Source organism: Nematolebias whitei, chromosome 8 (genome assembly GCF_014905685.2).
Source record: "Nematolebias whitei isolate Nwh7 chromosome 8, NemWhi1, whole genome shotgun sequence".
NCBI classification, from domain to species: domain Eukaryota; kingdom Metazoa; phylum Chordata; class Actinopteri; order Cyprinodontiformes; family Rivulidae; genus Nematolebias; species Nematolebias whitei.
In genome coordinates this window covers 9,183,004-9,199,920 of record NC_056505.1, presented here as the reverse complement: position 1 = coordinate 9,199,920, position 16,917 = coordinate 9,183,004, and the positions used below count along the sequence as shown (strand labels likewise).

Below are 16,917 nucleotides of genomic sequence, written 5' to 3'. Positions count from 1 at the left end.
TTGTATGTTTTATTTATTCATTTCATTTCATCCAAACAACAAATATAATACAATTTAAAGAAAAGATAAAAGATATACAATCACAGAAATAAAATGAAAGGCAGCAGAAGAAGAATGAGTTCTTATAATATCTGCCCCTTGTCCCCAAAATATATTCCAAACAAAATTACTATACAAAAGCAAGATGAATTAATAAAAAAAAATAAAATAAAATAAAAATAGTGGGAAAAGGTATAGGCTAACATGGAGTGCGTTGGAACATTAAGATTGATGTAAAAAGTTGTTTTAAGTTGTATGTTCCTGGATAAAACCAATGCAGACATGTTCTTGTTTTTAGTTTTCTGCATCATCTTACAACTTTAGTTGTTGTTTGTTTTTTTGTTACATTTTCTTTTAAGTGTCATTTTATTTGCACTTGTTATTCTCAATTTGTATGCATCCTTTATGATTGTCTATTGTTGTTATTGCTGTCCACCATCACTCTGTTAAAACCAGGTCGCTCTTGTAAATGAGTCCCTGTGACTCAGTGGGATTAACCTGTATAAATAAATATCTTTATAAATAAAGGTTGAATGAAATAATGAAAATGATTTGTCTTTATTAAGATAAAGGATTAAATTATCATCTTGTGCACAGGGGATTTTAAAAAATGAGTCAAACCCATACGTTATAAAACGGTAAATGAAAGTTTTCTACTTTGTTTTCTACAATGTGGTTGCAACAAAATGACGAACCCCGACCTTCTGACAGAGGACTATTTTCTTCACCGGAAGTGACTGCGCGGAGCGTGCTATATCTTCCGGGTTAATTTCCGTCTTCTACGAGCGTAATGGCGACTCACATGTCGAGATGTCGTACCTGGAGTCGGGTTCAGAGGTAATACATTTGCCACTGACGCTTGTAAACCTAAACAATTCGAAACGGAAACACAGTGCTCCCAGAAATGTGCCATGTCGCGCGCTTTATGGACACGTGCGTCCATTTCCAAAGATTAGCCACCGATTAGCATGATGCTAAGTGCTAACCGTTTGTTGTATTTCAATAGAAATTATTGTAAGATCGCTTTTAAATTAATGAGAAATTATTTTACAGATCTTTTCTGGCTTTATACATGAACCTAAATTTTAAGTTTGGAGATTTATGGGTGGTTATTTATGATTTGTTGTCTGGTTTTGTTTTTAGCAAAGTTGTTCCAGGACTTATCTCTTCTTTTATTTATGTGCAGTATTTACTTATTTGGTATGAGGACAACGAATTAATAACTTCCAATTGAACTATTTTTATTACTGGCGTTTTTTACAAAGTAAAAATAAAGTCTAGCTGTAGAAATTGTGCAGAGCTTCTGGAGCTCTGGTCTTTGCAAAGTTGTTTTTGTCAAGTACTCATTCCGGACACCTTATTTAGTTTATGTAAGTTAAACTTTGTATGTCTTCTGCTTCTATCATAAACTTCATGTTGGAACAAATGATCCATGCATATAACAAAAACTCATTCATCAACACTAAACTGTTTCCATTGCATTTCCTTTTAGCTAACAGCAAATAGCAATTGCCTTTTCTTGTTAGAGAAGTGAATTAGTTGACTTTTTTTTCTAAATGCAATTGTCTTACAAAACATTTTAGTATTCCATATTTGCTAGTTTATTCACTACTGTAGTTTTTCTTACTCTGCACACATAACAGCAAGGGCATCCAGTAAGATACTTACACACACTTATGACTGAAAAAGTAAATCCAGTTCCATGAAATAACACGTTCCTCTGTAAGATTTACAGTTACTTTCAACTTTTTACCCTCATGGACCGATCAATTTGAGCATTTTTTGTTTCTAATTATTTAAAACTTGATTGGTGAAGTTATTATACTTCACTCTTAATGAATTCTGCAAGGCTTTCTATCCAAAACAAAATGTTTTTAAGAGAAATAATTGTGGCTGTATGTGAACTAAGGAATCATGACAATTTTTTTTTTTACACGTTTTGCTTTTAAATGCAGAATTGTTACTTTATCTCAGAATAAAAGCCAGAAATGACGATAATATGTTTCCTTGGAGAAATATATTTGTGTATTTATCATGTTGAGTGGTGACAGTTTTTAGACAAGAAAAGGGGCAAAGTTTACAAGTTTAAAATACATAACTGTTTTACTTCAAAACATTAGCTATAAAACTTATCAGTTGGGTCTTTTCCTGTGCCTGATCAATAATACTGATTGAATTAGTTTTTTAGCAGTTTGCCAGTAGAGGCTCTGCATGCCTTTAATGATATCTGGCACAAGAAAACCGCTCATGGAGGGGTCTTCTGGATAATGTTTCCTGTCAGCTATTAGATAGCATTGTTTAAAAAAGTTAGTTTTTTATCCCCTAAAATATTCATACATTTTATATTTTAATTTACTGAACACAAGAAGCATTCACACAACAAGCACTGCATGTGCATGTAATGGTTTAATCATGCTTTGCTAATTACAAGTTGTTGTTTTTTTTTTCTGAAAAAAGCATTGACTTGCTTTTATTGTTTGTGAAAGGTTTGGGATTGCAGCTTACAGAAAATACAGCAGTGGTGGTGGATACCCTAATATCTCTCTCTCTGCGCCACTCCCCGGCATCCCCAAAGCAGTGTTTGCCTCTGTGGATGGCCAGGAAAAATACGAGACCAAAATTACAACTTTAGAAAACGGCCTCAAAGTCGCCTCTCAAAATAAATTTGGTCAATTCTGCACAGTTGGAAGTAAGTTGCATATTTAATACAAATGTTATTTATATACACTTGTTTTAATTTTCCTGTCTAAATTCATTTTTTTCTCTTTTTTTAATTTTTTTTTAAAGTTTTAATAAATTCTGGATCTAGACATGAAGCAAAGTACCCAAGTGGAATAGCACACTTTTTAGAGAAACTCGCCTTTTCCGTAAGTAAAATGAAAAATAAACATAATCCAACGTAAAAACTTCAAGACGTTCGGGCGTGAAAAGTAAAGTTAAATATTTTTTTCTTTAGTCTACAGCACAGTACGGGAGTAAAGATGAAATCCTTCTCACATTGGAAAAACACGGGGGCATTTGTGACTGTCAAACATCAAGGTTATTAACACAGTTTGGACTTGTTACAGAATGAATAAAAAATAAAAGCTTTGTGAATCTGTCAGTAACTGTGACGTATCTCTTCCTGTTCAGAGACACCACCATGTATGCGGTGTCTGCAGAAGTGAAAGGTCTGGACACCGTGATTGGTCTTCTCTCTGACACTGTCCTTCAGCCTCGCTTGTTGGGTGAGTTCATTTTACTTCCCAGAGAACAGTTTGAGTTTCTTCACAGAAGTAAACCGTTTTTGTTTGTTTGTTTGTTTGTTTGTTTGTTTGAATGCAGATGAAGAGATCGAGATGACCAGAATGGCTGTGCGCTTTGAGTTGGAAGACCTAAACATGAGGCCAGATCCGGAGCCGTTACTCACAGAGATGATCCACTCGGTGAGTGACATTTGCCACAACGTTATTAACTAAATTGACATCAGTGACTCTTCAGAGTCTACGAATGTAAGATTCTTGTGAGGAGTAGAAATTGTTTCAAAAGCCCAATTAAACAAAATGGATACTTCATCAGAAATCAGAACAGTCATGATTTAATCAGAAAATCATGCATCATTTATCAATCCAATATTATTAAGGATCATCTCCAAGTGTTGTGACAGCGGTACTGAACCAAACTGGCTGTAACACAAGAATCACTCTGATCCTCTCATTAGCTCAGAAGCAAAGCTTAAAAAAAAATAAAAAAAAATAAATAAAAGTACCTGTTTATCTTGAGATAATGAGGTTGGATCAAAATCTCTAAAAATTCACGTCACAGTTAATAAGCTGGAGGGGCGCAGCTCCACAGACTGGGACTGAGATGGTGTAGAGGTATGGTAGCTGACTTGGGACCAGAAAGTCGTAGGTTTGACTCCCAGCCATTCCCACATGTCGTGGTGTCCCTGAGCAAGACACCCAATCCCTAACTGCTCCCCGGGCACTTGCATAGCTGCCCACTGCTCCACCTGGGTGTATCTCACGTGTGATGGGTTAAACGCAGAGAACTGATTTCGTCATTGTGTAGAAACATGCAGTGATGACACATGGCACAATTTTTAAAAGCAGGTACTGTTCTCCGTTTTGTAAAACTGAGTGCTTCATAATCATAAAAACAAAAGCAGTGCAACAAAATCGATCAGTGTAAATTCTCTGCCATCCAGTGTCATCCTGAGGGTTTGAACAGAAGCAGCTGGACTTCCTGTTTGGTTCTTGAGTTTTGAGCTGAAGAGGACGTTCCACTAAGTAAAACATCTTCAGGATCCAAAACAGAAAGTCCATTCGTCCTTAACTCAAGCGCTTGAGAGAAGACAACAGGGTAGTTGTTTAGAGACACATTTAGTTTGGAGAAGCCAATTATATAAACATTTCTTAATATGTAATAAGAAAATGAAGTTAATTTGATTTACAAGAAAAGTTAAATAAGCTAGCTGCTAAATATTCATTCTTAATAACCAGAGACAGAACATTTATGGGGAAATATCTATATATGGTGTGAGAATACCTCCACCCAAAATCTCTTTTTACCAGTCGTCAAATTATTTTGTGTGTAAATGGTGACAATTAAATATATATCATGCAGCATTACCAAAAATTGGTTTACCATCATCTCTTTTCAGTTTATTTGAGTTGTATTTGTTACATTTACAATCAGCCCTAAGAATCTTACATCACAGACGTTTTCTTATTTTCTTTTCTGTATTTACCCGTAGTGCAGCTACTGATATTAATGTAAGCCGATTCTGTGAAACCACTGTTGGATGTCTGGGAAGTTGCTTCAAATCAGTTTCAGCTGCTTAAATGTGGATAAAAACATATTTGCTGTAGTTTTAATATTACTAAGGATTCAAGTCCTACTTAGTGTTGGTAACTGCTTTCTGTCGTTGCGCATTATTTTATTGTTCTGCTTGAGGTGTTGGACTCCAGAGCTAATCCGTCAACTCAATCATTTCCAGGCAGCGTATCGAGGAAACACAGTCGGACTGCCTCGCTTTTGTCCTGCAGAAAATGTGGACAAGATCGACAAGGATGTGCTCCACAGCTACCTGCAAAACTACTACCGTCCCGAGCGCATGGTGCTGGCGGGCGTGGGCATCGAGCACGAGCAGCTGGTGGAATGTGCCCAGAAGTATCTGCTGGGAGTGAAGCCGGTGTGGGGAACGAGTTCCGCTGCTAACGTGGACCTTTCCGTGGCTCAGTACACTGGTGGCATGGTGAAGGTATTTCCAAGTCTGCTGATGTTACATGAAAGGTGGTTTTGGTTGCACAATGTAAATATGATCATATTTATTTTATGTGTTAGATGGAGAAGGACATGTCCAACGTGAGCCTCGGCCCCACACCGATCCCTGAACTCACTCACATCATGATCGGCTTAGAAAGCTGCTCCTTCCTGGTTGGTGTTTGCAGCGTATTAAAGAGTTTCAGTCAGTGGTGTGATGCATGTTGGGTAAAATATCTGTGTTTCACAGAAAGACGACTTCATTCGTTTTGCAGTTCTGAACATGATGATGGGGGGCGGAGGCTCCTTCTCTGCAGGAGGACCAGGGAAGGGCATGTTCACCCGCCTGTACCTGAATGTCCTCAACAGGTGAGCATCACCAACTATAATTGAGACTAAAGTTCACTTCTGAATAATATCCAGTATTTATGTTAGTTTATTCTACTTGTCTGCTGCAGGCATCACTGGATGTACAACGCTACCTCCTACCATCACAACTACGAGGACAGCGGCCTGCTGTGTATCCACGCCAGTGCTGACCCCAGACAGGTTCGTACAGCAGCAAGAGATGGGAAACTGGCTTTTGATTCAAAACCAGTTCAAAACAATAAAGTCACTAAGGCAAAATTTTATCAGCTGATGACATAATTGGTTTTGACAGTTATTTCAAATCAGCATTTACTTTCATTACATTTAATGTCGAGATGAGAGAATACTCTCTGTTGATTTTCTCCAGTTGTGCACCACATATACTGTTACTACACCATAAAAAGCTTATTTAAACCAGCTTTCATTATTCACTCTTTTGTAAGTTTCTGCAGCACAAAATGAGCAATTGTGGCTCTGATTATTAGGTTTTTAACCAGTTTGCAAAAGAATAAGGGTTGTAAGCTCAATCATCCTGGTAGATGGATAACAACAAAAAAGGTTAAATTGTGTCATCTGGACCAGTTTCTTTAAGTGGGAAACGTTTCGTCCCCCATCCAGAGGACTTCCAAAGCCCATTTTTGCAGGCTCAAACCTTTCAAGGCAGCTCTGCCACTTTTGATGTACGAGCATCCCACATGGCACTTGGCCCAGGGTTGAAAGGCAAAATAAAAGGCGGACCAGTTACTTTACTTTTGTCTTGTCAAAAAAAAAGGGATTTAATCTGAAAGTACAAAATCTTTGGGAAATAATGAATTTGACTTGGGCATGTGTATGTTGTGGTCTTGTTTGTTAATGCTTTAAAAACGCATTTAATATCTGTCTGGCAAAAATGTTGTCGTAATAAAACTATTACAAACGATATGATTTTATATACGTGCTGGAAAATATTTAAAGAATATGATAAACCTGTTTTACATTTTATTGGTATGTGTTGTAGATGAGGTTCATGAGGTGTGTTATTTATTTATTTTTGCTGTCAACGTACATCTCCAGGTTCGTGAGATGGTGGAAATTATAACCAGAGAGTTCATTCAGATGGGTGCAAGTACAGGAGAGGTAAGGATCATGGCATACTAGTTTTCTTTAAATTATTGTTACAATGTAAATAACTAAATTATTCTCCTTGTACACCCAGATGGAGCTGGAGAGAGCCAAGACTCAGCTAAAGTCCATGCTGATGATGAATCTGGAGTCGCGGCCTGTTATCTTTGAGGACGTTGGACGACAAGTTCTCTCTAATGGAAGGCGAAAGCTGCCACAGGAGCTGTGTGATCTCATTAGTAAGTTTGTAAAGAATGTAATCCATTGTCTTTATTATTCAGCATAACTTGTGGAATAATTTATTTACACTCCTTGTAGGCAGCGTGACAGCCGGTGACATTAAAAAAATAACCACCAAGATGCTGCGCAGTAAACCTGCAGTGGCAGCGTTGGGAGACCTGACGGAGCTGCCTTCGTACGAACACATTCAGGCCGCGCTGTCGAGCAAAGATGGACGTCTGCCCCGTATTTACCGTCTTTTCCGATAGATGTCAGCCAACCCCTGTAAATAAACCAGACTGGGTGCTTACACTAATGTCCCCTTCCCAACAAAGAACTCGGCACGCTCATTCTGGGAGGGGACTAAAACCTGGTCTCTCTTGACTTGAGGATGAGATTTTAAAGAAACTTATCTTAATCTGGATAGAGATGGAAATCTTCTATTTATTGTCTATAGGCAAAAAAAAAAAAAAAAACCATTAATTGCCGGCTTGGTTTGTCTCTAAAAGGACTGTTGGCCCCAAAAGACTAAATCTTCACATTTCCCTTTAAACCTTCCAAAACTATCCTGCAGTATGTTTATGAGTAATGAGAGCTGTTTCACTTTTTATTGTAGCTTCAACTATAAAGAAAAAGCTTTTTCCCAACGTGAGTCAAGTAAAACTTAAAAAAAAAAAGGCTGAAGTATTCATACAAGAACATTTTATAAACCTTTAAATAAATAAGGTTGTGATGCACAGCTAAAGGTACTTGAACAATAAACAATGGTTTTGTTTTTTTTTGTTTTTGAGTATTCATTTCTTTATGGTTTGCCCAAAAGTCTGAAATTATAGTTTTAATGAAATTCTGTAAAGGGGCTTTAAATGTGGTTTATTTGTTTAATTGTGTCAGAAGTGAAATGGGTAAATTAAAGTACAGATCTGGCTTGAAATGCACGAGATCAGTGTGGGTCAAAGTTTAATCCCGTTAACAGAACTGACAAAACATGTAAACCTAGGAAACTGTATTTTAATGTTTATAAAAACCTTCAAGTTAACAGTAAAAACATGTCCGCATATTTTGTGCAGAAACAACTCAATTTAAAAATGGCAACTTTGCACTGTATTTCTGTTCCGGACTGTTTCTTCTGGTATTTCTTGACGTTAACAAGTAAACGGTTGTGTTTTTATACGTTGTGAAGAACTTATTATTAAACTGCTACATGTTTTCATGATTTAGTTTTTGTTGGGATTAAACCAGCTGAACCTTGACAGTGACCGTTGGACAATCCTTGTTGGAGAGAGATGAGTTTGTTTCTTTGCACAATTGTAAAAAAAAAAAAAAATTAGCCAACAAAGAAGGTTGTGCAGGTTTTGAAACATTTATTACAGGATGTTACAGAAAAAGTTGTAGATTAAGATGGAAAGTTTTTGTTGGTATAAAATTGAGACACTCAGGCACTTTTTAAAATCAGTATAAAGCTTTTTAAGATTCGAATGAAAGTTCATAAGTGCTACATACAGTACATAGTTTATAATATACGAGTTTGCTGCAGACAAACACTCAACCTAATGATGGGAGTGACAAGCATTTCTAATCAGAATGTTTAGAACCGTTTATAGGTAGTGAATTCCTAGACAAAAAGTAAAAACTAAATGCATCAGATCTCCCTGAAACCGTAACGAGTTGTACCCTCATTCGTGACGTCTCTCCGTAGAAACGTTAAAATTCAAGTAAGTCGAGACCTAAATGTTCACCTCAGTTGTGTTTAGTGCATTATAAATTGCGAGGCATAAAAAGGTAACATTATGAGTCATGATGCTTTTAAAATGCTTACACGGATGCAGATCCAGAGTTTGGTTAAATCGGTGAACGTGGAGCCACGATGGTCAGTCCCAGCCATGTTGGGGCAGAAAAGGTTGAATAAATAAAGACGGCTTCCGTCTGCAAGCCTTAAGGTTTGCTGTGCAAGTGCAGCCAGCTTCACCCACACGCTGATGTGCTCTGCTTTTTAAGACGAGAGCGGTTTCCTTTTTGCTCCTTTTCTACCTGTGGCAGTTTGATCCAGTCCATCCCTTCGAGTTCCTTTCAGGAGATGCTGCAGACGGTGCTGCTACTTTGGTTTTTCATAGCCTCCTTCCTCTTCTGCTCTCTGGCAGTCATCCTCCTCTTGATGCCCTCCAAGTACAGAGTTCGATCAAACAGTCCCCCGCACAAAGGAATACTGTCAAAAACAAATACAGGACGGGTCGTTTTCATCTGTCTAACACTGACAGAACTATGTAAAAGGACAAAGACTACAAGGGACAGCGTGTTTGTCTAGATCAAGGGTGTCAAACTCGCAAAAGGGGGCCAAAATTAAAAACATTTTTCAAACTATGGGCCAGTTTCAGAATCTACATCCGCTCAATTTAGATACCAAACATCTTTTCTTGGTTGCAGGTTCCTCAAGAGTTTGATTGATCTCATTGGATGTTCTCTGTTGCACTTTTTTACATCATAATCAAAGATTACTGACAAATGAAAGTGATAAAAGTATTTTTCGTTTAACAGATCATCTTGGGGGCCAGATAAGATGTCAATGAGGGCCACATTTGGCCCCTGGGCCTTGAGTTTGACATGTGGTCTAGATTCTCTGTCATCCAGGACTTGGCCGATCCTAAAAGTTAAAACCCAAAATAAATTGACTTTATTCTTTTTAGCTAAAGTTTGAATTCTTATGAGATGTTTTTGTTAACTCAAATGAAAAGAGTTTGAAGCTTTTAAAGAGCAGTGAGGTGCTCTGTTCCTGCGAGTGAGAGTGTGTGATGTCAGCTCTCAGAAACATCACCGCAGATTCAAAACACAGAACCGTTTACTTTTTATTTGAATAGATAAAAAGCAAAACGTCCACTTGCTTTGTTCTTAATCTCTTGTGATAAAGGCCGGTGATGTCATGCTGTGATCAACATTTAACAAAAGCTGGATTTTGTGCTGATGCAGAATTTTTTATTTTGTAGTTTCTTTGTCTGAAAAACTTGCACAAAACAGTTTCTAGTTTTGCATCTTTTTAAAAACCACACACAACCACAACACAGAACTACAGTTTAACAAATCATAAAAGCATTAAACAAGTACTTGTAGAGCGTCTCCTAAAAACGACTGACGCATGCAGACAGACACAGATTAGTAGTGAGGTGCTTTAATTGTCAGAGGGACTCACTTGTCTCTTCCCGGCCTGAGTTTAACCTGAAAGGCGGCGACGACAGGTCGGTGGTCTGAAGTCTTGACGACCGAGCAGCTGTTGTATTTCAGCACAGATATGTCATTAGCCTGCCTGCTCCTGAACAGGATCCTGTCCTGTGGACACAAAACGTTTCAATTTGCAACTTGTCAACGCAGAAACCCTCATGTTTCACGGGTTTAGGCAGCATCTGATTATTTTAGATGTTTGCTGTTACCGTGTATGAAGGAGTCCTCTGTTTAGATGTGGTGTCGTAGGTATCGCAGCCGATGTCAAATTTATACGTAGGGGGAAAGTTTATTGGCGCCTCTTGAAAACCTTTGAAGATCGAACCTGTAGACAAATAGAAATTCGAACAAACGACTGAGCGGTTTGAAGCTTCAGCTTCACTCATACATACCATCTTTCATTTCTTTGGAGAGCTGGTCGTGCTCCAGCAGAAGGCCCACGTCGCCAGCTGTCTGCTTCATGATGGTCTCCACGTCAGACCGATTCTTGCTTAGCCGAAAGTTAAAATCACCAAACCAGAAGACCTGATCAAACTTCGAGGTGGCATCAGCTGCAAAAAGAAATAGACCGCGTTTGAAAATGTTTGGTGTACTCAGAAGTTTACAGGTTAAAAATGGAATAAAATACAATTTAAGAACTGTTAATATTTACATGGGTTTGAACGATAAGGGTTGGTGTCAGGAATGCCTTTAGGAAGACCTAAAGCCTCGATGATCTTGTTGTAGTCCAGAATTCTCTCATAAACTTTGGCATCTCCAGCTGTAGGAAGAACCACGCTAAACGTTACAACCATTAGTTGTACCTAAATAGATTTTCCAAAACATCAGAAGTTCGTGTCTTCGACTCACATGTAAAGTGGGACGTTATGAAGAGGAAGGAAGTGCCAAAAAAGGTAAAGGTAACGCCCACGGCTCCTTTGGTTTTGATCTGGGAGATGATCCTGGTTGTGACCGTCGCGTGCTCCACCTCTGAACGTCGGCAGAGGAAACGTTGCTTTTAATAAAACCAAGTTCAGTTTGAACACAATCATGTAGTGTGTTGAAAATAAACTGTTTTATAACTCTGTCACGTGAGAACGATGACGGAATGACCTATTTTTGTAGCAGGACAGAGTTTTTGTTGAAAATTGAGACACGTGCTTTCTGATCAGATTATTTTATGAAGGCATTGACAAAAACTGTTCAAGACAGTTGCTAAGGTACTGCGATACTAATTTCTATTAAACTTATATTCAAAGTTTCAAATACATTACAAAACCATTTAAGCTACAAAAAGCAGATTTTTTTATTTATTAGAAATTATCTTAATATTCTATCATTTATTCGAGGAAAACATGTGACAGTCTATTCCATTTTCACATTCTGATATCACTTTTATGAAGTGGACACACTTTTGCAATGAGGACGTTTTATGTTCTCTGGTTGGAGCATCTCAAAAAGCAGTTTCTGTTTTCCTTTATATTTAATCACAAGATTATTTTTTTGAGGTTTTTGTCTGGGAAAAAAAAAACGTAGGTAATTTTTACTGGATTTTGACATTTAACAGAATAAATGAGTATATTTAAAACTCGCCAGGTGATTGAAAACCTTGAAAACCTTTTTGAGGGACCTAAACTCAAGCCAAGGAGCTGCAGGCGTCTTGCCTATAATTCTAGATTAAATGTATCTGAATTATATATACAGTTGTAACAATACAGGAGAACAAATCGATTCTTTAGGTGAAGCAGAACAGACCTGAACAGAACCACATGAGGTCTCTCCTAATAAATACACTGAGGTACAAAACTCCATGTGAGGCTGTGTACAGCATCACATAGTGAGGTCCCAGAGTCTCCTGAAGACATGTCTCCCACTCCCTCCTGCAGACACAGACAGACTGATATAACCAAGATCACAACAACCACTGTGTAGTAAATTACAAGACAATTCTTTCAGACAAACCCAACTTGTCAGGGCAGCCTTCCTGAACTCCAATGATATAAAAATCTTGTGCAAATTCAGAGTCTGTTGGAAGGAGGAGATCATTCAAGCAGGCTGAATGGAACTGAAAAGGACAGAAGCTCAGTTATAGCTCAGTTGTTCCCTGGGCTTGGTGTGCGAGATGATGCAGATCCAGACCTTCCCCCCTTGCATGTTCCATGTGACGACGTAGACGCCTACTCTCCTGTCGGGGAAGTACCGGTCCAGCTCCTCGGCCCCGAGCAAGGCACCGTTTCCCAGCATGCTGCCCTCCAGGAAGCTCCTGGAAGAGAGGCACCAAAGCACAACCTGTACTTTTCTCTCAGATTTTATTTGACTTGCAAGATGCATAAAAGGTAAAAGCAAAGTTCTTACCTAACAAAAAAAAAAAAAAATCCAAAAGTTGCTGACTATAGTTAAATTAAGCTTAAAACTGTAGACTGTGACCTGTTTCAGCTCATCCTCGTGTAAAAGAATAGCCTGAACAAGCATTTTATCTGATCCAGTGTTAATCCCTTTCAACACTTCTTCCTTTAAAGATTTGAGCACGTTTACATGCATGAACATGTGATATCTGGGGCCTAAGGCACTGGTCAAAAAAAATCAATGTGTTATGAAGCACCTTTTCTTGACCTTGGTGGCACAACTATTTTTAAAAACAAGAGCTTTTCTGCTGTATTTGTACCTCCCATCCACACAAACAGCGTTTGCAATAGTAAAGCAGACACATTTTTCCATACTTTTTTAGTCTTGGAAAATACTCAAAATCAAATTTCTTTACTTTTAAGACTGTGTAGGAAACCTAATCTAAGGTCCTTCACCCTTTCCTGCAGTATTTCTTACGTTAAAGACGATAATGGAAACACCAGTTCATTCCTGAAGATTTTTAAGACTTCAGCCAGTACCTCTAGCCACGCCTGATGGGTAAATACTTCCTTGTAATTTAACTGTGATTAACTTTCATAGGCTAAAGTCTTCTCAGTCACTATTCATCTAAGATTTAAATTCAAAAAGCTCTTCCTACAAAGCAGAACTAGTACTAAATACAACCTTAGTGGATTTGAGACACAAGAATTAATTATGCACAGCATATTATAAGTATAAGAGGCAAAATCTACATTTTCTTAAACTTATCCTATCAGCAAATAAAAATGTGCTTCTGTATAAATATATTATTTTAAATGATTGAAATGAAAAAGCTTTCCATGTGGTTAGTTTTCTGTTGTATACTAAATTCATACCCCCAACTATTGTTGGCATATAAACCAGGAAGAATAAAATGCACAAAAGGTCCTTAATAGCCAACCTGATGATCCTCTAACTCCACCGTTTACATGATCTGCTAAGTCTGCATTACCTGTTTCTCACATCCTCGGGTTTGATGGGGCTAAGGATGCTGTATAAGGACTTTATAGAATTTACAGAGGCACTATCCCCCATTGTCTCCTGAAGCCGGCTCCTGTTCCTGTGAATTCCATCTTCAGTCTTCTCTTTCACCATAATGGCATTATCCAAGCAATCCTTATCAATCCTATTAGCTTCCCTTGAAATGGTTGAGGCAACTTTCTTCTCTAAAGCAGGACTAGGCCCTGCAGGCTGCACTGGGGACAGCCGTACCTTGGCAGACCTCTTCAGATGTCTTTCCAGGACATGCACCTGGCTGTGTGGCTTCCTTTCATACTCTGACAGACTGCTCTTTCTGTCCTCGAAGACTGGAGATTCTGTTGAGAGTACAGATCGAGGTCTCACACGAGAGTCCTGCTCATTCCCGACAGTACCAACATCACTGAGAACACTTTGGTCTTCTTTAAGAGAGTCGGTGGAGGAGCCAGTTTCAGCTCTGTCACTCAGGCTCTCCTGGCTGTTTCTTAACCTCCAGGTTCTTGACGTTGCCTCCAATGAAACACTTTTTTTGCTGAACTTTGAAAGTCTGGGTACCACGGGCGGCTGAGGTAGGTATGTAGTGATCTCGCCTCCTGCATCTCCAACAACAAATGTACAGTCATCGTTGTGCTCCTGGGTAGAATTTACACCCACAAAGGTTTTGTTTGTCCTGCTGTCAAGGCCACTACAGTTTCCTTTATCAGAAACCTTGCAGGGTTGATACAGGGTGCAGTCCTCTCCATTCTCAGCCATCCTCTTCTCATTTCTGAAACCATCTGAAGTCAGCTGGATAAAGCTCTGTCATTGCAAAACACCTGCAGATATACAACATAATGTATTCGTAAAATACTGCAAATCCTTAAAGACATCATGCAAATAAAGTGTATGCAATATTAGTGCTGTTAGCAAACTGCGAAAATTATTATAACCGTCACTTGCAACAGTTGGTTTGGGGGCTCCTCACATTGAAGAAGTTCTTTGGATGAAGGACGAAACATCTCAGCAAAAAAAGAAACCGTCCAGATGACCTGACTGAACATTGTTGGATTTTTAGCTGTATTATTGAGCATGAACTTTGGTATAACCGTCTTAGTTTTCCAGTGCAACAAAATGAATATTATTACCACACATATATATGTGCATTTCATCCATCGACTGTGCCAGAGTTATGTTGAAACAAGCAGTTCGTTTCTATTCTGCTAGTTATCAAAGAGCTAAATGCTAACATAGCAGCATCTTAAAACCCATATAGCTAGCTGAGCTAAATAGCGATCAAACCGGAAGTTGTTTTCTATCGTTTAAAACATTAGCTGACGTCGGTCATTTTAAATTTCTGGAATCAATAATAATTTCCCAGTTCAAAAAAAAATTTACCTTCAGTAAACAGTTGGCCTCAGGGCGCTTGTTTTAAAATTACTCCGTAACTTCCTTAGCAACGTTTACCGACACAGATTTTGTTGCCAAGTCACTCTCTGAGGCGAAGATTTGTCACAGCGCCACCGGGTGGTCAAAAAACAAATTACAACAAAACCCTGGTTTTACCAGCCGAAAGCGCAAATATCAAGAAAATAATTAAAAAAAAACAAACTTTTTTTAATACTTTATTTTTTGTTTTACTTAATTTACAAATAACTAAATGTGTTAGATGATATGTTATGTTTCTTTTTATATAGGTAACAAAACTAATACTGGACACACACGATGGAATCTGACACCAATTTGTTTCTTTCTTTCTTTCTACGCCTTCCAAATTTGTCTGCAGAGATACCTACTTGTACAGACGGTCACAGAATATGATGGCGCATGTCAGATACAGCATAGATATAATCTCCTACAGTACACAAAGTATGTTGTAAAAATGCTACAGCGCCCCCTACTGTCACATTATACGGTGGTCACAGAATATGGTGTAACAGGCAGCAATGACTGCGAACGACACCCTCCTTCCAATGGGAGACACACCTTTGCTATCATTTAGAGCAAACAAAGAATGTTTTTTACGTGTCAGTCTTGTTAAATTCAAAGAACTTCAACAGTTAGTCCTCCCGTGCGTGCTCCCGCTGCGCCGATCGATTTTTGGCAGCCCCATCACTTTTTGTCACGACACCTGTATCTTCTGAGAATGTAAACCCTCTCAGTTTAATCTGCTAAAGTTACCTGAGCTGAACGAAGTTCATACAACTCTGCCATCTTTCATGACTGTTGACCTGGCAAGTCGCTGCTATGTTAGTACCAGTGAGCAAGAAAACTAATGGATGACGTGAAGTCCACATGACCTGACTGAGAATTATTGGATTTGGTACCTGGATTAGGACAGCACGGTGGTGCAACTGGTAGAGCTGCTGCCTCTCAGCGAGCAGGTCCTTGGTTCAAACCCCGGTCCAGGGGCCTTTCTGGGTGGAGTTTGCATGTTCTCTCCGTGCATGCGTGGGTTTTCTCCGGGTGCTCCGGTTTCCTCCCACAGACCAAAAACATGCATGTTAGGCTGATTGGTAACTCTAAAATGTCCCTAGGTGTGAGTGAGAGAGTGAATGGTTGTTTGTCTCGTTTGTCTCTATGTGTTCCTGTGATGGACTTACGACCTGTCCAGGGTGTCCCCCGCCCCTCGCACAGTGATTGCTGGACATGGGCACCAGTGACCCCAGTGACCCAAAATGGAAGAAGCTAGTAAAGATAATAGATGGATGGATGGTACCTGGATGGATTATTGACAATGAATTTTGTGACGTGAGCATCAAGTAGTGGGCGGTATGGCAAGCCCTTTTAACATAAAATCGAGTAGTCTGACTATCTGTAGTTACATTCTAGATATCTTAAAATGAGTTTTGACTAGGAACAATTACATTTTGACTAGTCAGAATGCTAATTTAAGATATCTGTATTTACATTCTGACTAGTCAGAATAACAATTCAAGATATTTTAAATGACGTCACCTGATTTGTCATTTGAAGGGTCAAACATCTGTAATTACAATTCAAGATATCTCGAACGTAATTATGACTAGTCAGAACTAAAAGCAAGATATCTTGAAAGCAAATAACGACTAGTCAAAATTAACTTAGAGATATCTAGAACTGTATTTTTGACTAGTCAAAATTCAATATCTTGAATTGAAGCCTCCATACAACTCAGTGGTAAATCTGACGTCATTTACACTAGTCAGAATGTAATTAGAGATATCTCAAATAACTAATATGTCTAGTCATAAATCAGTTTCAGATATCTGGAATGTAAGTGTGGTGAATCCGATTTTATGTTAAAATGGCTTGCCATACTATTATTGCAGGAGCAACACACTGACGGTGTTCACGGAGTTTCTTGTTCCGCCCCATCAGATCTACAGTTTAATGATCAGAGGAGGTGCTGACACGCCTCATTCTCTGCACAAACAC

The 16,917-nt window shown here is 38.6% G+C and overlaps 2 protein-coding genes across 2 annotated transcripts; one reads left to right on the top strand and one right to left on the bottom strand.

The window, feature by feature from the left end:
* The first annotated feature begins 800 nt into the window (after positions 1 to 800).
* Positions 801 to 7,709, top strand: pmpca (peptidase, mitochondrial processing subunit alpha). The gene is made up of 13 exons (XM_037680888.1): positions 801 to 876; positions 2,526 to 2,728; positions 2,827 to 2,906; positions 2,996 to 3,078; positions 3,172 to 3,266; positions 3,364 to 3,464; positions 5,018 to 5,281; positions 5,365 to 5,457; positions 5,534 to 5,652; positions 5,742 to 5,832; positions 6,706 to 6,768; positions 6,848 to 6,992; positions 7,072 to 7,709. Exons 1-13 carry the CDS (start codon positions 830 to 832, stop codon positions 7,239 to 7,241), a joined length of 1,554 nt encoding a protein of 517 aa, XP_037536816.1. The 5' UTR covers positions 801 to 829; the 3' UTR covers positions 7,242 to 7,709.
* Positions 7,710 to 8,922: 1,213 nt separating this feature from the next.
* On the bottom strand, positions 8,923 to 14,924 carry inpp5e (inositol polyphosphate-5-phosphatase E). The gene is made up of 11 exons (XM_037680892.1): positions 14,899 to 14,924; positions 13,499 to 14,339; positions 12,301 to 12,424; positions 12,129 to 12,226; positions 11,917 to 12,041; positions 11,032 to 11,151; positions 10,835 to 10,942; positions 10,575 to 10,733; positions 10,392 to 10,507; positions 10,154 to 10,290; positions 8,923 to 9,175 (listed from the first exon to the last, which is right to left on the bottom strand). Exons 2-11 carry the CDS (start codon positions 14,275 to 14,277, stop codon positions 9,040 to 9,042), a joined length of 1,902 nt encoding a protein of 633 aa, XP_037536820.1. The 5' UTR covers positions 14,278 to 14,339; positions 14,899 to 14,924; the 3' UTR covers positions 8,923 to 9,039.
* Positions 14,925 to 16,917: the final 1,993 nt, after the last annotated feature.